Here is a 23,070-nt window from a genome sequence, read left to right on the forward strand (position 1 = left end):
AAGGTACAGTGACATTAGATTCTTTTTATGTTCCAAAAGCTTCCCCACAAGCAAAACAGAAAAAAACAACAAAAAACACACTACAAATATAGTATTTTAAGGCACTTAATGACTGGACAAAATTGAAAATCAGGGCATAGCTACCTGGTTGTCTCAATACAGGCATCCAACAATTAGGTCTTTCAAACTTTGCCGATTCTTTTGGAAATCTGGACCTTTTATTTAATTGTAATCTCTGTTCCTCATATTTTGCCTGAAAAACAAATAGAAACTACACACGCCTATTTTTAGAGGTCTTTGAGATCTATGGATGAAAGCACTAAACATCATTATGATCCCATAACCTAAAAAACATTGCTTGAAGAATTAGCCAAAGGAGTGTCCATTATTTAGAAGTAGAAAATGAGGAGTAGGGAAGATTCATTAATAAGTAAATTACACCTGTCAGATACTGAAAGTTACCTTTTCCACTTGGTCCCATTCAGAGGATTATAATCAACTTTTAAAGGGAAAAAATGGCATGCAAACTGATAAAACTGGCTTTGTTCAAAAACAGTCTTTTCAGAATAAACAAACTAAAGTAAGCCAATACAGTCCTATAATAGTTTATAGGAAGAGATCTAAGAATTAAAATTAGGGAAAAGAAGCTTGCTAAGGTAATTGTCTTTTCTATTGTTTACTATGATATATTTGCTCATCAATCTTTAATAACATTTTGCAAACTTCATATAGTGCTCTATGAAACAAAAGAATAGTTACTTACTGGTACAAATAAAGTTTACTTTGTTCACTAAAGAAATAAAGAACTCCTTTTTGGGGCAGCTTTTATACTGCTAGCAGCATTACTGATGCATAAGCAGTTAAAAAAAAGTTTAAAAAAATAGTCCTGTGTTTAGTTAAAGCCAAAGGAGTAATGATGAAACCCAACTGAAATAAAATAATCCAGGGCAGAATTCAGCTGGACACAAGATCTAGTAGTTTAGCATTACTAAAAGATCAATGACATCTTAATAGCTAAGACTTTGTTTTTATACCTAAATCAAGAGACAAAGAGCTACTTTTCAGATTTTTTCATAGTATCCATTTTAATTACAAAAAAATACTCTAGAACTAAGAAAACAGTGCCACCCACCGAACTGTTCTTGAAAAACTTCACCAGGCCACCTTTTATCTATTACATTATCTGATCCTTTTTGGAATATAAGGGATAACAGGACAGTAATGAGTTAGCATGATGTCAACTATTTAAGGACCTTATTAAAAGGATTAAAGAAGATTACTACTGGTGGAAGCAGTTACAAACTACAGTACAAAAACATATTTGTAATGATGCCTGATTATCTACTCAGAAAAATTAAGCCATAGACTTGAGGGATTCTGGTGAATAAGCTGTGTTCATAATTTGACTTTACAAATTTATAAATTACAAATTCACAAATTTGTGAGCAGATCACATGGTTTTGAAGATGCTTAAATGTTGCAAATCAAAATCTCAGTGGATTCTTAAAAATTTATTAGAGGTGTTCTTTTACTGCACTTTTTGAATCAGAAAGTCCATAATGGCCCTTTTAAGATTAAGAGCACTCACAGTTCTGAGAGTTCTTGCATGTCCTCAGCTCTCAATGAGTTTCATCACTTGCTTTAGCAGCTATGCTTAAAATTAAGCACATTTCATATCTATGATCCGGTACTACTTAAATACAAAGCTAGCAACTGATTTCCATCAGACCAGACCAGTCCATAGTCAAATCATTTGTACGAAATAGCACTCCTCACACAGCCACCTAATTCAAGTTGCCTGTCTATGCAGATTGGATTAAATATAAATGGTCAAATTATCTTTAATGCCATTATACTTAAGTGGATTGACACCAGGGATAGATTGGGCTCCATATCTTTTAATCTTGTGGTTCTGTATACTTGACAGTATTATTACGGTGAAAAGAGTGACATTAATTTCTTCATTTCTTACCTGCTTTCATATTCCTGGCTGACATTTAAAATCTTAGAACAGCAAGCAACTGCAGCTAAGATAGGTTGGGTTTTTTTTTGGGGGGGGGGGGGGGGGAGGTTAAACTATTGAGGATGCTCATAGTTCTGAATCCTCTTTTGTAGGAGCAATGCTAATACATAGACAAATGTTCTGGGGAAGCTGGAGACAAGGCAGAGAAACTGGGACATTTTTCCTGGTTTTGAACTTATGAAAAGGGCCCCATCATCTTGAATGTTTGCCCTCAATTCCAGGAGGACCAGAAGTAGGCTCAAAGTTACCAAAGAAATTTTAAAACCCTTTCAAAGGGAAATATCTTGAATTCTGACTTAGTTATCTGAAAGCGTATATCCAGCTTCACCATTCAGGGTATGTTATTTGTCCCCAACACAGGAAGCATGGCATTCACTGACCAACGGATTTACATAAAGAACAAAATCCATGTATTAGAAAAGGCTGCACAAAGTCACATAGGATGTTTACATAATAGCCTGCTTTCCTCTGTGTCCCAGTTCAAGCCTCAAAGAAAAAGGAAATTTCTATTTTCTTTCAGAGGCAGTTATGGAAGTCTTGTTAATCATATTTTCTGCTCTAGGTATGTTAATATTGCCTGAAATTAACTCAGGCTGATCAGGTTTTCCTCAGAGGAAGTTTTCTGTCACTTAACATAGGAACCTCTTTACCATTAATAAGAAATTCTAGGTGCGGTCACGTGACTTTCTACTGAACTCCTCGTTCCCAATTCAACTGTACAGATTACCTGAGACTGAAACTTGCCATGCATTGGCGTAATAAAAATTAACTGTCTTACTCTAGGAAAATAAATAATAATTCTGCTACTATCAGTTGCAGAGAGAACCAAGGTCTGAGTCTCCTCTTTCATTAACATTACTTTAAATCACCAATAACTTCAAGAAAAATAATGCAGCAACGGTGCACGAAAGGGTTTGTTATTCTCCATTTTGTTTACTTAGTCACACCTGGATATTACCATGCTGTACAATTGACACAAAGGTGCCAATTCCTGTTTATCCCTTTGTGCCTGGCTTTCCACTCTGCCACACCACTATTCTCTTACGTATTTGAAATGCTTTGCTTTCATTCTAATGCAGAAGAACTTACGTAGGAAAACAGGTATGGCTAAAAGAGCTGATTGAAATTCTTACTTTTGAAGAAAGTCTTCATCTGCCTAGGGAATGGCACACAGTGAGTACATGGACAGAAAGTAAACTGTTTCTTCGATTTTTCTTTCCATACTCTGAAGAGTATTTTCAATTATTAAATAAAATTAAAAATGGACACTTAAAAAAAAAGAAAAAGATTTAAACAGTGGTTGCTAAGGGTTCCACTACAATAGCTAGCTATGGTAATAGCTAGCTCAAATACGCCTTTGTGGTGCCTACATTTCATTGCTATACTTCACTATCTTAATACTTACATTGCTATCTTCCTATAGTAACTGGGTAAAATTTAAAGACTGTGGTATAGGGCAGAAACTTCTTCTATCTGCTTGTATATATCAAAGATTAGTTTAATTTGCCAGTTTGATGTTAAGCAATATTTATCTCTAACAGAAGTTACTGCAAAAAATCAATACATTTTATGTACTCAGCAAGGTTATGACCTTAATGCTATCAATACCAGTCTTTCATCACACTTTATTGCACGTTAATTTCTCTAAACTGTTTGCCAAATGGACCGATTTTAAGCTATTTAACAACACATAGCATATATTTTGCAATCAAAGTCACAAATAAAGTCAAGTTTACAAAGGAGGGCAGTATATATACAATTGTCTATTTACAGGCTGTTATACAATATATCATTACATCGTTAAGCAGCCACTGTTCACCTGTTTTAAAAGTTTCATCCATGAAACAGAAAATATACTATCAAACATGTACACCAGATTTTAATATTTTATAGCAAGATCGCTGTCAGGTGCAATACCTTAACTCCCCTCTACGTCCACAATCCAACCCCAGCTGCAGTGACTTGTTTCCACAACCACAGCCCAGGCAGTGAGATAATGCCAGCACTCCTGATTGACTTCAGTGCAAAGTCTCCTGCTTTAAACTGTTGCTAGCAGTGGTTGCTAAACCTGGTAGCTTTGCTGTAATATATTAGTAGAGGTGTAAGTTTAATAACCTCCAAGAGATGAGTAGTACTACCTTAAATTGCCCCTGTAATTTATGCAGTGAGAGATTGTCCATGGCCTAAGTATGAAAGCTCTTATTTCTTTTCAAAGGAAGATCAAGCCAGTGCAAACAGAGGTCACTCCACCTCAGATGAGGGTATCTAGACGGGTCTTATTAGCAAGTTGTATGTATTGCCTTCACCCATGAAGCTGGCCAGCTACAACTTTCCTGAGTTTTCCTATATAGACACAATCCAGTTATCCTTTTAATCGGGGAAAAAAAATCCTACAAATTTTTATGTCCACAACACCAAATATTCCAGTGATTTCTCTAACACCCAGATGTTTTTCTTGCAGATTAGCTCTTCGTAAAGTTGCACTCTAACAAAAAGAACAGACTTGATGTAGAAGGCTGCCTGTACATTTATTCTGTTCCTACTTTCTATAGGTTAAACATTTAAGTCAGGCTTGCTGTTCCCTGGTAAAAATATGATCTTGGCTGGTAACAAGAAAAATTACACTTCATGTAGGACTGACTCTCTACTGACGCACTGCACACAAAGGCAGTTAGGGCCGACATCTACTCCAAGCATAGGTCATAACGCATTGATATCAATGATTACTACTTGTAATCATTACAAGGGAAAAGTTCTACCCTTGCCTGTCTGACCCTACAGAAATTCATTCCGAGTCTCTGGGCTTTGTTTTATTTACTTGAACCATATTCATGCTTCTGTTCACTCACAGGTAGATGAGGAACAATAATGTTCACCTGCAATTCATGCTGTAGAGCTAAAATAATAGAAATGCTTGGGAATTCCTTATATAAATGATGCTACAGAGCTGCAAAACAGTATCATTGTACTACCCTACACAAACTGTTACAGCTTGCCTCTTATTTTAATAGTTCAGCAGAGTCACAGACTTTGCTGCAAATGATAAATAAAAAATGAGCTGTAAAGATTCAGTTGCAAAACAGAAGTCCTAAAATAAGTGAGAACAATGACAGTGTGATGCTGCAATGTAGTTAGAAGAGTTGCTTTTCCATCACATGACCCATAGTATGCTTGCTTCGACCCCAGTAAACTTGTCTGGAAGCGCTAACTATAGAGGAATGTTTCACAGGACTGAACCTTGCCTTATGAATAAACAAACAGAACTTGGAGAAGATGCAAATTTCACAGTTCTCAAACAGACAAAAGTAACTGACAATCTCATTAAATTAAACTAGTTACGATGAGCTTGAAACTTTATGTAGAGGGCTTTTTTAATGCTAAAGAGAACAAATAGAAAGGAAAATCTGCCAAATTTGTTTTTTTTATGGTCTTATCTATCTAGCTTAATAAAATACACTATCATGTCTTGGAAGATGGAGGTTTCTGACTGCATTTCATTAAGCCTAATTTATCCATAACATTTCAAGTAAAAATGTCATTAACTTCTTAAAGATGCTTTACACAAGACAATGTTTTGCCTCAGGGACAAAATAATAAACACGAAGTTAATGGTTGTCTAAGCAGACAACATTTAATATCATGAATTCTGTGGTAATGACTCCGAATACAACGATCATTAGGCATAAGAAACTACTGCTATTTCTCTATAGGCATCTTTTTTCTAGGCAAAATAACTGCTTATGTTTTTATTACTGTGTTGTTCAGCCCTTCTCTGAATATAACCAGAACACCCACTTTTAATGGCATATTACTGTAAAATCATTACCATAGCACCTACAAGACACAGATCAGAAACCTGATGCAATAGCTGCTGAAAAAACGTGGAGAAAATTTCCCCCACAATTTCTCCCCTCGATTTACAGTTGAAGTGTAAGCCAAGAAACTACATACAGATACAGTCAGAAAACACAAGAAAAGCAATGTGAGTATACTGATCAGCATGATTAGGAAAAGCATAGCACATATCGGCTTAACACTTATGGAGTCCTTTGATAAGCATCATGGAGAAAGAAACAGGAATTTAAGGGAAAAAAAAAAAGAGATGTATACTTCTCATGGGAAAAAATACAGTAAAAACATTGAAAATTCATCATGCGTGTCCTGAAAGCATCATAGGTCAATCTGAGATGGGAACAGACCTCAAAATACAAAAGGAGAGAGAAAAGTAGGGAATAGGACACAGAAGAGGTGGAAGGTAAAGGTGACACAACAAAAAAGAGATGTGCAAAGTATGATCAAGCACTGAACCAAGAAAATTATTTTACAGAAACATTTAGAACAGATATCTACAGGACCAATTTGGATTTTAAAAACTAAAATAAAAAAGCAGTTGTTACCAGAAGAGAATCAGTATCAAGAGAATTATGCACGCTTGCCGTTGCAGACCTGCTAGGCAATTCCTATCAATTCAAAGCATTATCAAAATATATATATATATATATATATATATATACACACACACACTCTAACAGTAGGAAAATTTGTGAGTACCCTGTGGTGCCCAGTCAGGACAAAACTGAGCAAGTAACCCCCAGAAAACAGGGGCTGCAGAAACTACAGCTCTATATTGCTGAAGAAGGAAACCAATTCTGAGAGCGTCTGTTCATTCACACTTTGAAGACATGAGAAAACCGAAGACTGAACCTTAATGCTGCACAAGCACAATTCAAGCACATATAGGACAGAGGAAGGCAAGCAAAAAGACTGTTAAGTATTCTGATAACACTGTTGCCAAGTCTAGGTATAAAATTATATTGAGCCAGGACACAAAATTTCATGATACTAAAAAAGTGTAATAAATCAAAGGTGATTATTTAAACTCTTTCTGTTTTAAACTTGCAGGATATATTACAGTCATATTTTATATCACTCTTTGCAAACACTGAGCCCAGAAATTGGCCTTCATTTTAAATCAAGTCTGAGATTCTCATTTATTCCTACAATTAGTTGTTTTGAAAACAAAGCAGTTGCCATAAACTGAGAAAAAAATTCCAAGCAATGGCAACAGTTATTTAGACAGCAGAGCCCACCATATCGTAAGAGACAGTCCCTGCATCACTGTTTGTCCAAATAGAGGGTGCATTATCATTTTACAGGTAGAAAAAATCGTTTAAGTCAGATGAAGTGGTCATCCCCAGAGGTCTGAGCTCAAACTGCTTTAGTTCTAGTTCCATGCTTTACTCTCAAAAACATCACAGAATGGTTGAGGTTGGAAGGGACCTCTGGAGGTCATCTAGTCCAACCTCCCTGCTCCAGCAGGGTCACCTAGAGCACATTGCACAGGATCGCGTCCAGGCGGGTTTTGAATATCTCCACACTATCCCACACTATCCTCCCATCCATAAGCATACGGAAGAAAAAGCACTTTGTAACTGCTTTAGTTGGGCTTTAAGGCAGGCACCTCAACCTTCGTGTGCCTTCACAGGGAATGGGTGTCTCCTCCCTCGCCACACCTCGGCCCAGCACAACGACAGCCTACCCGGACACACGCTACTGTCAACCGTTTCAAAACCGGTGAGATGAGCCCCTCATACCCGGAAGTGAACACAAATTTTAAAATGGTGAACTTCAGTAGCTTTGGTTTTGCCTGGTTAAAGTGCACGTTCTTCTCTGCTGCCACAAATGCCTGACGCTTTTTTTTAAATGCAAACTGACTTCTGGTGTGAGCGTGCCAATCCCAGAAGCTGAGGTTCTGCGAAAATAGCAAATGCCTCCAAACTGGAGACTGCCTGCAAAACCGCCTTCGGTTGCCGTTACTTGGATGTCACGACAAATACCTCCTCGGACACCACGTTCAGGGCTCCCGACTGGCCTCTGGCCTCCGTCCTCCTGGCGGCACCGTGCTGGCCCCGCCTGGCCCCTCACGGCCGCCCGGGGCCGGAGCGGGGAGGCCCGCCCTTACGGGGACGGGGAAGGAGGCTGCCCGGCGCCAGCGGCCGGCACTAACGGTCGGTGGGGGGGGGGAGGGGAGGGGAGGGGAGGGGAAGGGCGGGGCGCGCGCGCTGCCGCAGCAGCCACCTCCCCCTGGGGCGGGGCCTCGGGGGCCTCGGGGGCGGGGCGCGCGGCGGTGCGGACGCCGGTTCCGGTCGCGAGGCGGGCGTCGCAGTGGCTGGGAGCATCATGGCTGCGGCCGCGTGGATGCCTACGGTAAGCGAAGGGGGACAGTCCCCGCCGCCGCCGCCTCCGCGGGGCCCGGGCGCGCGCCTGACCTTGGCGGCGGAGCGCGGCGGCCGTTAGCTCCAACGGCCGGAGGCGCCCGGGCCCGCCGTTCCCGGCGGCGCTGCGGAGGTCGTGCCGCCCTTCCCGAGCCGCGGGGCGGCGGCGTGCGCCTCGGCGGTGCCCGGGGAAAATGGTGGTTGCGAAGGTCACTGCGGAAGGGCAGCGGGGTGTCGGCTGTCACCGAGCCTTCGGCGGGGAAGCGAGGCCGCGGCCGTTTCGCCTGTTGGCTCTCTGGCCCCTGCACGCGCTTCGGGATCCGCTGGCTCCGAAGTGCGCTGAAAAGCAGCAGTTGCTCTGGGGACGCCTCGAAGAGGCCTGTTTGCCTGGAGTAAAGGGAATTTCTTTTGCGTCTTTTAATAACAGCCTGAGGTAGGCTAAGTCGCTGAGCAAGCCCCTCCACGCGTGTCTCACGTCTCTGAAGATCTGCCGAGCGCTGGTCGTGATGCGTACCTTTAAGGTCAGAATGGACCATTACTGTTTAGTCCAGTTCTCCGCAACTCAAGTCCGTGATTTCTGGCAGAAAACGCTCTGGGCCTGCTCTACTCCCTTCTCTTTCCAGGGCTGCTCAAGAATACGAATCCCGATTCTCTAAGTGGGAACCGTACTGTGAGGGCACTTAGGCTTCCGCAGTCCAGACCCGTCTACTGCTCCCGCTGCTGCCTGCAAGTCAAATACATGGCTTGCTATGCTAAACATTGCTCGCCTGTTCGTGTGACCCTGTACATCTCATGTTGAGTTACAGGCCAAAATGAATTCTAGCTTAAATTACTTCTTCCACAGTATTCATTACAATATACCTGAGAATTATATTGCTTCTAATTGTTTCTGTTAGTGCCCAGGTAGTTTGTCCCTTTTGCCATTCAGCTATATTTAGCATACCTGTCAATAAGGATAGGAGATTACAAACTGTCAGATTGGACAGGAGATTACAAACTGTCAAATCATGGATCTAGCCAGGATGGCTACATACAGATGATCCAGATGAGGATGGTAGAACTGAAGCAGCGTGAGTCTGATTACAGTTGGAAGATCATCTGACTCTTAAATCATAGAGGCATGACAGTTTCTAAAGAAGATAACACTGGGAGGCTGTGATTTTTCTGTAGTCAGTTACCTACAGTGATATGGTTGGGGATTTTGTCCTTGGTGCTCTGTTAGGTAAGAACTCCAGCTGAGGTATCTTCTCTATTTTGAAGCTTTATGCCAGTTCTGAATATTCAGATGTTAGAAAGTGTAATTCTTTGCCTAAACTGTGTAGATGATGATTTTCATTGTTATGGTGACTTTTCTTTTGTCTTTTATATGCACTTCAACCACTCTTTTTAAATTGTCAGGCACAGAGAAGGTTAAAGCACAAAACGCACAAATGTAAAAGGTTTAAGAACAAAATTCTCACCAATTTCAATGAAATAGAAGTCACGCTAATGCAAGTACTCTTTAAAAGATTACCTAAAATGTGTAAACATGCTGTCCACACAGCTATTAATGACATTTTCATGTTTGATTTCTCACTTTGCTTTTTATGAATCTTAAGTCTTAGCGCATTATCCATCTAGCTAGAGTTATTGCAAGCTTATTTTAAATGTGTAGTATCTAAGGACTTAGATTACTATGTGATAATTTCCTCTTATCCCCAGGCAAGATAAGAAATTATGGTGCACTTCAAACTGTGGCTGTCCTGGGTTTACCTCGTGCTGAGAATACTCACGTGAGGTATTAGTGTACAGTATGTTATTGAGCAACTTTACAAAGCATTAGTTATTTTGCTCTAAATTTCATCTCAAATGGGTATAAAAATCAAAATGAAGCAGTGATTTTTAAAATGTAGAATTGCTGAAATATTGATACCTTTTTAAATATCCATTTGTGTAGTAAAGTAGTATCTTTTTTGTTTTATGTTCTTACAGGTCTCTCGGTTGCTAGGTGCTTTCAAAAACCAAAAACAGGTGACCAGAAGTTTTGGTAGTGCTGTGAGTATAATAGTACCATTTTTTTCTTTTAAGAAGTTTCTCAAGAAAGGACCTCAGAAATTTACTTTAAGATCACTGTATTATTTTTACATTCTCAAAAAATAAGGCCTAAGTAAGTGAGCATATATGCTCTTAATGCCATGCTGGATTCAGATTGGTTAATTACTGTCTTTGGGAATTGCATATTACAGAAAAAGTGATAAGCTAAGACAGGCTCTAGCAAAAGATAGAAGTGGCATGAAAACTTTTCACAAAATCTGGACATAAGACAGTTCTTCTGAAACTCATTTGGAAATGGGCAAATTAGAAGAATTGTTGAGAAGCTTCTAATTTTTTTTTATTTTGCAGACTTTCCTGTAAGCACTAGATTTACTTTAAATACTGCTGCTTTTAGTATACGTTGCATATAAAGGTCTGCCTTTTCAAGGCCCTCTTTAATGTATTTTAGATGATGACTGTATATTTTCTTGTAGATGTTTTCCTTCCTTTATGTGTGTGCTTAAAGTGCCCACAGACCTGTTCTCAGTGAAGATGGCCTTGAAAACTTCTCAGGCAGATGCAGGGCTCACCACCACTGCATGCTCCCTTATGCGAGACTTAAGTTTGAGGAGAAACAGTGGCTTTTAATTGGAAGCTGGTAGAATAGTGGAGAAGAGATGCTGAACTGTAGGTCATAGCTTACATATTACAGAAGGATTTAGAAGTGAGGCACCTCACATTCTGTTTATACCACATTAATGTTTCAGGTGCAGTCTCCTCTGGCTCACGTGCAGTCCTGTTGTGCTGCGAAGCAACTGGAGTGTAAGACAGCACAAAACTAATCTTGAAGGCATTCAATTAGTTATGTACTTACCATTGCTGTTGAGCTTTCAGTTCAGTTCTTTTATCTGAAGCTTCATGTCTTTTGTTTTGCACAGTGAAACTCTGGCTCTAATTAGTTAAAAAAATCAGTCACAAAATATTCATTGAAATTCTGAATATTTTGCATGAAGAAGTTTGGAAAGACTTCTTTAATTCTAATTGGGCTTTGCAAATAATCTGTCTCTGAGCTGCCTTTTTTGTAGGTAATAAAGAGCTCCTACAGAAATGTTGGAAATCTTTAAGCAAAACAAAAAGAGAGGGGTATATAGGATTAACATAGTAATCATCACATTTTTTTAACCAAAGTGGAGTACTTTCTTCCCCTGTTATCTAATAAGCCTGAGCTGTGCAGTCTGTTTCATCTGTTTGAGGATGATAAAAGACTGGGAAATTCTGCAGGCATTATGGGGAAAGAATAACTTGACATTGTTAAAAATGGGTCTGAGATTTTTAGGAAGTCACTTGAAAAGTTTAGATAAGCCTGAGACTTTAAGATAAATATAGATTTTTCATAAACTTAACCTTCTCTAACATGGGTCAGTATCATTGAAGCTCACTGATAATATTGGAGATATATGGGTAACAGATCCATAGCTAGATAATACTATCTCCTCTCCAGTTTCCAAGAAGTAAGCATGTTATTTCAAGGAGTACTGCACAGGAACCTGACTTTCAGGTTACACCTGTGTCTTGAGAATGAGTTCATACTAGGCAGATTTTTAAACAATTCTCTTAAAACCTTTGCAGCCTTCCTTTGAAAGTAGGCTAGTCATTCTTGCTTCTGTCCACTACTGCTATTCTGTACAGTGATTTTTGGCAACTGGAACTTTATTTTTTCATTCTAGCAGTTGCTTGGTTCCTGCAGCACATGAAAATGATTTCTACATTTGACACAGCATTCATTAGTTGTACTACTGCATTTTTTTTTTAATCTAGGTGCAAACAGTAACTTTAATCCCAGGAGATGGCATAGGACCTGAGATTTCTGCTGCTGTCATGAAGATCTTTGATGCTGCCAAAGTAAGTGCATATTCTTCTTACTGTGAGTAAGTTTAGTTACAGCAACAAGCTGTAACTAGGTGCATTAACAGTATTTTTCCCTTACCTTCCAAAGTATCAAGTCATGTTTAAGCTATTAAGACTTCTACTTGGCAACAGAAAGAGTCTGAAGTTTCAGAAAATAGAAGATAGCATTGCATTATCAAGGCAGGGCTCAAAACTGTTAACTGGCAGAGGAATAGAGAGTTGAGAGCAAATGCTGCGTTTAATTTTTGGAAATATCAACTCAATATATCATGTGAAATCATCTTGTTCGTGCAGTAATCTTGAGCAACTGATAGAAAGATGTTCTTTTAGCCACTGTGATTTCTCAGTGCAGATCAAAGTATGTGTGGAAGGGCTAGCTTATTCTTAGAAACTTATCTGCAATTAGTCTGTTGTACCGTCAAACACGTTCAATTCTGTGATATGCAAACTGGGTATATCCAAGGACTGTTTCGGTACCTACGTGAGGAACTTCATCAGAACTTGACAGGTTTCCTGGGAAGAAAATAAAGCTTTTCAGGAAAGAAACTTGTTAAATTGTTCCATATTAGTAATGGTACCAAAGCACGTTCCCTGTCTATTACAACTGTCCAGCTTAGATTTGGAAAAGGTGACGTTCTCTTTAATTATACATAAAGCCTTATAATAGTTTGGCTGTGGAGATGAATGGCATGGGGGAGTAAAACCGAAGTTTGTGTGCAAGTGCGCATTTCAAAACTTAATCAAATTCATTCATTTTTAAGGGGGATTATCCAATATGTTATGCTTGGACTGATTCTGTTTCCTTAGAAAAGCCCTTGTATCTTTTCCTGTATGATCCTTCCTGATGAAAGAACAGGTGGCAGCCTGTCTCCAAATACAAGATTCTCGTGGTGAATGCAAATTCAGGAAGCATTGTGGGACACTTGCAGGCTCTCAGTTAGATAACAGATGTATCTGTTATGTACTGTCTTATAGGTAGTTTGGATGATGAATTTTGAATGAATTCAGTTTTCAAATGTCCTTTGTCTCTTGAAAATACAATGAGCTAGACAGCTGTAACAAGTTGAAGGAAGTAGCATGCATATGCAATTCTAATGATATCTGTGTATGTGATACCTAGGGAGGCATCTTGTGGTATTCAAGTTTATGCTGTTATATTGCTAGTACTATTTCGTTTTCAATTATTTAATAACATTTTTAAAGCTTTTTTCTTTTCAAGTTCAAATATCTCATGCTTAGTGTTACTCACCAGAGGAAAAATTGTTTTGGAAGGCTTGAGTAAAATTCCTTAAGCCCCTTTTTGTGCAGGTGAGGAAAAACTGGAAGCAAAAGTCATGATATTGAAGTTAACATAGGACAAATGTGTTTAGGCTCCTATTCAGTGGGAAGAGAGGAATGTTACAGCTATCCAAGGACCAGGAGGAAAGTGGATGATACCTCCAGATGCCAAAGAATCCATGGATAAAAACAAAATGGGATTAAAAGGTATTTTAAGGGTTAATACAAAGATATTAAATACCGTTGTTTGTACTGTGGGTCTGATTTAAAAGGCAAAGTCCTTCATCTGTAGCGCAATAAAATGGCTAATTATAGGGGCCAGTGTGTCAAGTAGTCTTCTGCAAGCTTAAAACAGTCCTTCATTTCAAGGCCATAACTGTTACAGGTCTTCTAGGAAGTACGTTAAAGAAGGGAGCCTTACTAACCTGTGGACCATATGCAGAAAGCATTTCCAGTGCTGCTGATATACGGTAGTTATGAGATAATTATACTCCCAATGAGTGGTATCTTACTTCAAATCTTTTACTAGTTTTCAGTGAAACCTTCTGTGAAAGCTGCTATTCCATGTGGAATAAGGGTCATGATTAGGCCTTTAAACAGCTGATTAATATCAGTGTGTAGTAGTCTTGATGGCACAAAGAATTCCTGTGGCACTTCAGCGTAACGGTTCAGTAGGAATTTGGAGCTCTTCTGCAAGAGTACCACAGAATCGTATCTGTAGTTTGAACTCTAAATTTACAGAGGGCCTTATCTTCTCACTCATTTCTGGTTTTTTGTTTGTTGTTTGGTTGGTTTTGTTTTGCTTTTAGGGCCTTTAAAAACCCCGATTGCTGCAGGGCACCCATCAATGAATCTGCTTCTGCGCAAAACCTTTGACCTGTATGCGAATGTCCGCCCCTGTGTCTCAATTGAAGGATACAAAACGCCATACACAGACGTAAACATTGTCACAATTCGAGAGAACACAGAAGGCGAATACAGTGGAATTGAGCATGTGGTACGTTACTGGAAATGTTGTGTTTCTGGCAGAATTTCTATGTTCCATTAATGATAACTTTGCCTATTTAAGTTGCCTAGCACTAAGAGGGCTTTTTGGTTAAGTCCTTTAGCCATAAAAAAGTTATTTTATTGTGAAACGCCTTGGGGAGACTACCCAGCTCAGAATTCTGATATTTTGTTGTCCCAAACATTCATACTATTGATTTTAAAATTAAGCTTACACTTTTACTAGCAATGTAACTACTGTCTTTCAGATTGTTGATGGTGTTGTGCAAAGTATCAAGCTAATCACAGAAGAAGCAAGCAAGCGTATTGCAGAATTTGCTTTTGAGTATGCCAGAAATAATCAGAGAAGTCATGTTACTGCTGTGCACAAGGCAAATATTATGTATGTTTACACTTGTTTTGAGAAGACAACAAACAGTAATATGTTTTTAATGATAAATAACTTCATTAATCTTCCTCAAATGTATAACTTCTGTTCATGCTAGTGGGAGACCTCATAAGTAAAATGGGGAATACTGACCCAGTGTCGATAGGCCTGTAATAACTGTATACTAATGTTTTTATTACTAAGTGTGTTGTATTCCTGTGACTTTCCTCCCTAAGTCCTTATTTTAAAAGTAATCTTAAACTAGGAAAATTAATTAAAAACTGAGCATGAAATTGGCCGGTATCTTCCAAAGCACTTTGCAGTGAACTGAATCACATCATGTAGTATTACATGACACCACCTTTACAAACTCAGTGAGCCTTTAGTAAATGAATACAAGTTATTTTGAGAATTACTGTATGCATATGTTAAATTATTGATCCAAAAAACATTTTAGATTTTACATTTTAGGTGGGAATTTAAAAGGGGGGCAGTGTGTCAAGTAGTCTTCTGCAAGCTTAAAACAGTCCTTCATTTCAAGGCCATAGTTGTCACAGGTCTTCTAGGAAGTATGTTAAAGAAGGGAGCCTTACTAAATACTAACCTGTGGACCATATGCAGAAAGCATTTCCAGTGCTGTTGATATACAGGAGTTATGACATAATTATACTCCCAATGAATAGTGTCCTATTATTTAAAGGAATTTAGGGGCATTTAAAGGAATTTGAAAGGTGTAACTTCTCTGACTGTAATATATTAAAAATATTATTTATATTTAACAGAAGGGATTACTAATTAAGGGATCGCTAATTAAGTTTCTGTGCTCTAGTATTTTTATTTAATCCTCTGTTGCATGCAGTTGTTTTTATCTTCAATATTGCTTACTTTCAATAACTGTAATATTCTCTTGCTTATTAAATTGCAGGAGAATGTCTGATGGGCTTTTTTTGAGAAAATGCCGGGAGGCAGCAGAAAACTGTAAAGATATTAAATTTAATGAAATGTATCTGGATACTGTGTGTCTGAATGTGAGTATTTACCAGTTTTAATTGCAGTTATTTTTTAGCTTAAATTCTTAATCTTAATAAATGTATACTTTTTTCTAGATGGTTCAGGATCCATCACAATTTGATGTGCTTGTTATGCCAAATTTGTATGGTGACATCCTCAGGTATGGAGAGTTCAGTTTTAACTCGCCCAGCATGTAAAATACTGTCAAGTTTCCAGACTATTGTTCAGGTTATATGCTAGGCAGATGAGTGACTGTTTTCTGCATCCAGAGTTTAAATCTTTATAAATTGGAATCTAAATGGGAAGAAAAGATGGCATTATTACACTTCATTTATTAATATATTATTGAGGGGAGCTATATGATGAGAATGTGCTTCTTATTAAAGAAGAAAGCTTCTGATGATGGAGACTATGAATGTCATTCAGATCTCTTGGTGTTGGAGGGAGGGGGAAGGGAAACATCTCCAAATGCATGAATAAGTTTATGGCTTAAATTGTAATGAAGAACACTTAGTTAGACATCATTATTAGACTTTCTAATCTTAGACTGTATAAGATGACTGTAGGATCATAGTGTTTAGAGCAAGTAAGCCATACAGTTAAATGATTCTGCACAGTGACTGAAAAATCAAATGTATGGCCTCTTAATATCCTACCAGGCCTTGTTTTCTGTATTTTATCTTTTCCTCTTTAACACTAATACTTTAATACTTCCTCCTTTAATATTGGGGGTACTTGATGTCTTGAAGGCAAAATCCATTGGTAGATATCTTGTATTCTGTAAAATGTTTCAGAATTTAAACTCAATTAAACTCAATTAAATATTGCTTAGTAAAACTAAGTATCTCTAAACTGAACTCTTGTGTATAATGTAACATTGCTTCTCTTTGTATGACCAAGGAAAGATTGAGAAAATAGATTGAATCAGAATTAGATTAAAAGATAAATGATGATTTATAAAATCTCTCTCCCAGACTCTAAATGAATATAGCTAATTAGTTTGTTTTAGCTTAAATTTAAAATAGTTCCAAACTTTTCTGCTCATTAGTCAGACACCAACTAACGTGAAGGCAATAAAATGGTATGCTAAAACATCAGTGTTTTAAGATCCTTGTTTATTAGTGTGTTCAGCTTTGAGGGTACTGTATGATGACTGTTGGCATAGTGGGTTTGTCCTTCCCCTTGTTAATTTGGGAGGAAACCCCACTTATGTCAGACTTGTGACTCCTAGATTGTTCAGTAAAGAGAGGGGGATAACTATTCTGGTATCACTTGGAACATACTCCTTAATTTACATATAATAAATTTTAAAACTACTTGTAATTTACGTCTCTGAGCAAAATTCTGGCATGTTTTAGAAGAACGTTACATATGAAAAGTAGTTCTGTTGCGTCTTCAGGGGAAGTAAGACTTTTGGATGGTTACAGGGAACTGTACGTTAGAGTTTTTGCTAGCTTTTGAGACTTCTAAAAGTATCCTATGTTTTGAGTACTTTTTGTTGTGCTTATCTGTCTTGGTTTGGTCACCCTTATTCTAGTACCTGGGATTTCCTTTTAATTTTTCTTTATTAAGCTCTCTTTTCTGCTGGTAGTTCTACTAACAACTTTCATGTTCCAGTGGAGTACAAGTGGCTTACAGTATCTGTTCTTTTCCCAGTATTATCCTTAGACTGGTAAGGTCTTAGACTGGTAGGCTGGTATTTAAAATAAGCTCTTTAAGTTATTGTTGCAATGAAATGCACATAATAAAGTGCAAACAAATATTTTAATACCTTGTTGAGAGGCAATTGCATGTGGATTTTTTTTCCCCAGTGACTTATGTGCTGGATTGATTGGGGGTCTTGGAGTAACACCAAGTGGAAATATTGGTGCTAATGGAGTTGCAATTTTTGAATCGGTAAGTCTTCTTACATGAGGTAAAATAGTAATGACTATTTTGTCTCCAGTTGAGAACTTAAAACTTGTCCACCACACATAATATGACTGTCATTTAACTAAGTTCTCTGTAAAACCTTTTTTCACTGTGAGAATGCTGAAACTTTACCTAGAGACAGTAGTTAGATTATGTATTACATATAGGTTTTTCATGTGCTTTTACTGACTCTTTTTTTTTTTTCACCCTTTTTTTTCATAAAAAACCCACCCTCTGTGAAATAGAATTTGAGAGCCACAATTGGGAGATATTAGGTATCTGATTCCTGTTTCTACTGAGGCACATTAAGATGAATGAGTTCCCCTTTCTAATACCTTTGCATTGAATTGTTCTTTTCTTTTCTGTCTCCTTTCCATTAACTTTATCAGCAAAGTAAATCCTATTTTAATATGCTTTGTGCATGAGAAGTGGCTTAAATGCATTGAATTGCTTAAGGTATTTCAATCAACATATTGACTTCATGATAGGCTCACTTTTATTTCTAGGTTCATGGAACTGCTCCAGACATTGCAGGAAAGGACTTGGCAAATCCAACTGCTCTTCTTCTGAGTGCTGTAATGATGTTGCGTCATATGGGACTGCACAAACATGCCACAAAAATTGAAACAGCTTGTTTTGATACAATTAAAGATGGAAAGGTAATATAATGGTGTACAAATACATGCAGTGAATTAGAATAATTCTATCACAGCAAAAATTAACTTAGAACATCAAAACAAAACAGCAGATGCCCAGCTGTGCTAGCCTGAATCATGGGCAGTGCCACAGGAGCAGAGGAATGAGATTCCGCTCTCTCTGCTAATAGCAATTATATTACCTGTGGTGGTACCAGATGTGCCCAGCTCAGTAATAGGGACACTCTGTAGCATTCCTTGTGTCTCAGTTACCCTTGTCTCACATATCCATGGCTTTTGTTAAATCTAAAAGCTAGAACTGCATCTCTGTTGTTCAGGAAGGGAATTAGATGTTTAGATAACAGTAGTATTTCACTTGTGAAGCTTATAATATATACAAAGTTTATATATTTAAATCTGGACCTTGAAATGAAGGACACTTACTTGCCTTTTACAGGCTTAATCATCCATCTCTTCTATAGCATCTCAGACTTGAATGTAATACTTCTGCTCCTATTTTTCAGATCAATTATTTTATTTTTACCTCCTAACTGCTTTGGCTTCTTTGGGGACTACAAAAGAATAGTCAAGGGCAAAACTATATCTAGTATTTATTTTTCCCCTCAAGATTGTATGTGACCTCCCTTGGGCAGTGTCTCCAGATTAGAAACCCAAATTGATTTTTTTTTTTTTTTTTTTTTTTTTTTGGCTTGCGCCCTGAAACCTGACTTGAATTTGTAGTCCTAATGTTATCAGTTCACTTATCCACTTTGACTTCCACCTTATGAAAACATAGTTGGAAAGATCCTGAAGACTGTTGTTAAAGAGCATCAGCAGTTAGCCATGTTGGTGCAATTATCTGGGGCAGGAGCATAAGAAGCTGCTTTATAATTAAAAGTAACAAACATGCTTAAATGAAAAGCTGTCATCATTTCATAAGTGGTCTGTTTGCAGCTATCATACTGTGTGTAGCAGCCACTTTAAAAAAAAATGTAAACTTACAAGTGAATAAAGAGGTGCTCCTGTAAAGTGCCCATTTACTGCTCTGGAAATGAAATCCTCCATCTGCAGGTCAGTAAGTCTATGGAAGATAACATAGTGCAAGTCTTGCTACTTGTTTACTAGTTGCTTAAAATGTCATGATGATATGTTCACAATGAAGAGAACTTTCTAAATGGAAAAAAAGCAAAATGCAGTTGAAATGACAATATCTTAAAATAGTAACTTTTATTGCCTCGTATGCTTGCAATTTCTCTCCCTTCTTCCTACCTCCCCCATGCCATGTAAGAACTCTGTGTGTGTGCATGTGTGTGTGTGTGCGTCTTGTAGGGGGAAAACTAATGATTTAAATTTACCTCTTGGACTGCTTTAATCTTGCTAGGTTGGACACGGGATCTTGTTACCAAACTACTTTTTTTTTTTTTTTTTTTGATTTTACTGTCCTCATTGCACCAGAATTGTACTTGATCAGCAGGTTTCTTTAACTCTGCATTTTTCATCTTTTAACTAAACTAAGCAAACTTAGAGAACTGTTAACATGCAGCATTTCAAAACCTATCAATCATCTATGTGCTTTTTCTGTGTGGGTTTCCTTTTAAAAACAAAAAACAAAAACTTCATGTAATGACACTTTCTCTGTTGTTTGCCTTTGCATTGAGCCTTCATATATAAATTTGATCTCCAAAGGACAAACCTGTTATGAAAATTTAACTACTTTCAATTAAGTACACTTCTATGTGGCCAAGAGACTTTAGAAGCTCTGGCCAAATTCACTTTCTTCATAATTTGGAGTTAAGATAAAAAGATGCTGAGATGTTAACACTCTGTGATAACATAGCACTTGATGTTCATAGTCACTTTCTCTACATACTGTAGTTCTCGTAGTTCTTATTGGTGAAAGCTGTAAGGGATGCAGAGAATCTCAAACTTGATGTGGTCCTTTTTATCCATATTTACTTTCCATATACTATATATAAAAGTAAAATTGTTTAGAGGCAAGAATAGTCACATTAAACACTTTAATAATGTTGTTTCTTCTTCCTTCAGGTCTTGACAAAAGACTTGGGAGGTAATGCGAAGTGTTCCGAATTCACAGAGGAGATCTGCCGCAGAGTACAGGACACAGACTAAACTTTGCTCATACTGCTTGTAATAACTCCTAAAGGACACATCATACCAAGTACACTATATGTAACCTGATATCCATATGCATATAGTTTGCCTGTCTCTTCAGAGAGAAAACTTTTTAGTTAGGGCCTCTCCATTAATAACTATGGCCCAAAAGGCTACAAATGATGCTTGTGCCTGCTTTCAGTGGACTTTTCTAAGTGCTTTGTCTTATTTATTTGTTTTTATCTATCTGGTGAACTTTTTTATGTCCAGGTGAATTATTTTATTGTCATTGTAACTGTTTACCATTTTCCATTTCAATTAAATGGTTTTTACTTTCCAGGAAGAAAAATTGTGTAAATATAATGATAACAAAATTGGTGAATTGTAAAGGCACCTTAATGCTTAAAACCTACTTTATTGGTTTCACTGAAATGTAAAAGATAGGTTTTCAGCCTAACAATAGCACAAAATGATCTTTATAAAAAGAAACGGGTATAAAATAACTTAAATAGCAATTTTGTGTTAAAAGCAATGAAGAAATACTTTTAGGTACTCTGGTGATCCATGAAATATAACTTTGTTCTCCAAGGGCATAAATAAAGAAATGAAAAATTCTAGAGACTTAATCTGTGTGTTTAGAAAAACAAAAACAGAAACCAGCTAGAGATGAGAAATAATGTTAAAGTAAAATTATCTTTCAAAGCTAACTATCCAAATAATTCTTGTAAGTTTTCCTCTCTGAAACATACTTTAATTTACAACAGAGTTCTCCTAATGAAGAGTAAATTATACAAATTTATTTCTGCTATATATTGTGAGGAGGGAAGTATTAACTTTGCAAATTTATACAAAATATTTCATTCAGCATTCAGACTTCAGCTAAAACGCTTTTTGTATTGTACTTTGCTTTTATGCATAGTCTGTTCGATATGTCTTACTGTATTGGCTAGTATTGGTAAATTTAGTCTAGAAACTCTGAATGTAATGGACTAATCCTAAAGGGATTAAGAGAGATCAAAGGTTTGTCTCTGGTGCCCAGGTTCCAGAAATACTTTTCATCCCTATTCCAGGGAATCTGAGACTTTCTTCTGCTACTGAAGCTTAATAAGTGCAAAAGCAACTTTTTCCCTCCCTTTTTTATCACATATGGGTGATAGAAACATGAGTCATTCTTAGCTGGATGTCTTAAGATATGCTTCCGTTAGTACATCCCACAAGAAAATGCACATTTTAAAATTCCTGGCTATAGGACAGGATTATCACTACTGCCAGAATTGGCTTTTTAAAGCTTAATTCTATTAATAGGTATTTCTCCACTTAGTTACTTTCTATTAAGACTGTTTAGGCTGGTTGTGCAGAAGTAAAATCCCTCTGAGTTAATTTCATCTGGTGTCACTCCATAACATACATATCCCAACCTTGTATGCAGTCTAACAACATGTGTTGGGGAAGGAAAACTAGCTTTTTTTTTTTGTGCGCACTCTGTGCTTGGTTAATAATAGGGTAACATTTCCTTCTGTGGGATACAAAAGATGATACAGTGGTCTCAAACAGAATTTTAGCTTAATTTGAATGCATATACTGTTGCTGCTGCTTCCTTGTTTCCTTTAGATTATTCTAGTTAAAGAACTTCTGAGTTATCGTTACGCACAAAATGGAAAAAAATAAAGACTTTCCAAAGTCCTATTGCTTGTTTTGGTTTTTATAATCCTAGGCTGCTGTCTTGTCTGATGCTTTGAGCTGATTGATTGCAATAAGCTTTAAGTGTATAATCTGTATAATGCTGCATGTTGGAACTTTCATGGAAAGTGCTGGGGTTTTTGTCTTTGTTTTGGTCAAGAATAGTGGTTGTAGACTATCTGTTTGTGTTAGCCATTACAACTCTGCCAGAGATCATTTATTAACAGCAGACTCTTTAGACAGCTTTTTATCAAGTATGCCCTTCACATAATATCACGTGATTAATTTAAATTTTTGATAGAGAAGAGGAAATGCAGCTCACATTTGTCAGGCTTAGTACAAGGTGAATATTGAAACATAAAAGAAGAGTTGCGACACAGTGACAAACTTACATGCTTTCAAACACATTAAAAAAATAAAAAGTGCTGTAAAGACAATTTTAAAGAAGTTTCTGTTCTAAATAGCACTTTATGTAAGAGCTCCTGTATTTGCTACTTTGTATCTTTTAGTCTTAGGGAGCTATTCCCCCCACCTTTCTTGATTTGTATGTTTTTAGGGGAAAGAGGAATGTTTATTTCAACATGGATTTAAGAAATGAGCTGCTGCTTTCACAAAGTCTATTTGAAGCCTAGCCACTCTAAAAGCAGAAGGAAGAGTGGTTTTAGGCTCTGAAATTTTGTGTTAAGGGAACAAAAATATATGCTTGAGGGGGGCAGGGAACAGGCCTGCGGATCTTTTAATAATCAGCTCTGTCACTGTGCAGTAGCATTTTTACTAAACAGTACTGTTAACTACTGATCTACCAAAATATAACATGAGCTACAGGCGGCCTTTTGCAGAACAACAACAACAAAAATCACAGTGTAATAATTTTCCTTCCATTTCAGTCCAGATGAATGAAATAGTTATACC

At 37.5% G+C, this 23,070-nt stretch overlaps 3 protein-coding genes across 10 annotated transcripts in view; 1 reads left to right on the forward strand and 2 right to left on the reverse strand.

The window, feature by feature from the left end:
* The window catches only part of CIB2 (calcium and integrin binding family member 2), a 58,974-nt gene extending 51,074 nt beyond the window's left edge, over positions 1-7,900 (reverse strand). Inside the window, exon 1 of the mRNA XM_067305801.1 lies at positions 7,861-7,900. The gene's annotated coding sequence lies outside the window, so the exon portion shown is untranslated. The remainder of the gene's footprint in view (positions 1-7,860) is intronic.
* Positions 7,901-8,198: 298 nt separating this feature from the next.
* Positions 8,199-22,164, forward strand: IDH3A (isocitrate dehydrogenase (NAD(+)) 3 catalytic subunit alpha). 4 transcript variants are annotated; one of them, XM_067305550.1, is made up of 11 exons: positions 8,199-8,230; positions 10,210-10,272; positions 12,070-12,153; positions 13,530-13,644; positions 14,247-14,434; positions 14,691-14,824; positions 15,735-15,837; positions 15,916-15,980; positions 17,632-17,716; positions 18,238-18,390; positions 20,413-22,164. In XM_067305550.1, the coding sequence occupies exons 1-11, from the start codon at positions 8,204-8,206 to the stop codon at positions 20,494-20,496; spliced, it is 1,101 nt and encodes a 366-aa protein (XP_067161651.1). In that variant the 5' UTR covers positions 8,199-8,203; the 3' UTR covers positions 20,497-22,164. The 4 variants fall into 4 exon arrangements, with proteins under 4 accessions (XP_067161651.1, XP_013812649.1, XP_013812650.1 ...); XM_013957195.2 differs by lacking the exon at positions 8,199-8,230 and adding an exon at positions 8,475-8,759; XM_013957196.2 differs by lacking the exon at positions 8,199-8,230 and adding an exon at positions 9,118-9,460.
* ACSBG1 (acyl-CoA synthetase bubblegum family member 1) overlaps positions 19,297-23,070 on the reverse strand; it is a 48,066-nt gene continuing 44,292 nt past the window's right edge. For 2 of the 5 annotated variants that reach the window (XM_067305540.1, XM_067305544.1), the window contains one exon: positions 19,297-19,447. In XM_067305540.1, the coding sequence (XP_067161641.1) occupies positions 19,324-19,447 (124 nt within the window). In that variant the 3' untranslated portion in view covers positions 19,297-19,323. Of the gene's footprint in view, positions 19,537-23,070 lie in introns of all 5 variants that reach the window. The other 3 variants (XM_067305543.1, XM_067305541.1, XM_067305542.1) reach the window with 2 other exon arrangements.

The sequence above is a fragment of the Apteryx mantelli genome, chromosome 15, assembly GCF_036417845.1.
Source record: "Apteryx mantelli isolate bAptMan1 chromosome 15, bAptMan1.hap1, whole genome shotgun sequence".
Taxonomy (NCBI): domain Eukaryota; kingdom Metazoa; phylum Chordata; class Aves; order Apterygiformes; family Apterygidae; genus Apteryx; species Apteryx mantelli.

Bases quoted from the DNA above. Each gene is read 5' to 3' on its own strand.
- IDH3A (XM_067305550.1), top strand. From the start codon at position 8,204: ATGGCTGCGGCCGCGTGGATGCCTACG. The intron at 12,154-13,529 runs GTAAGTGCATAT...AAATGTGTTTAG, and splicing joins AGATCTTTGATGCTGCCAAA to GCTCCTATTCAGTGGGAAGA. The intron at 15,981-17,631 runs GTATGGAGAGTT...TTTTTTCCCCAG, and splicing joins TTGTATGGTGACATCCTCAG to TGACTTATGTGCTGGATTGA.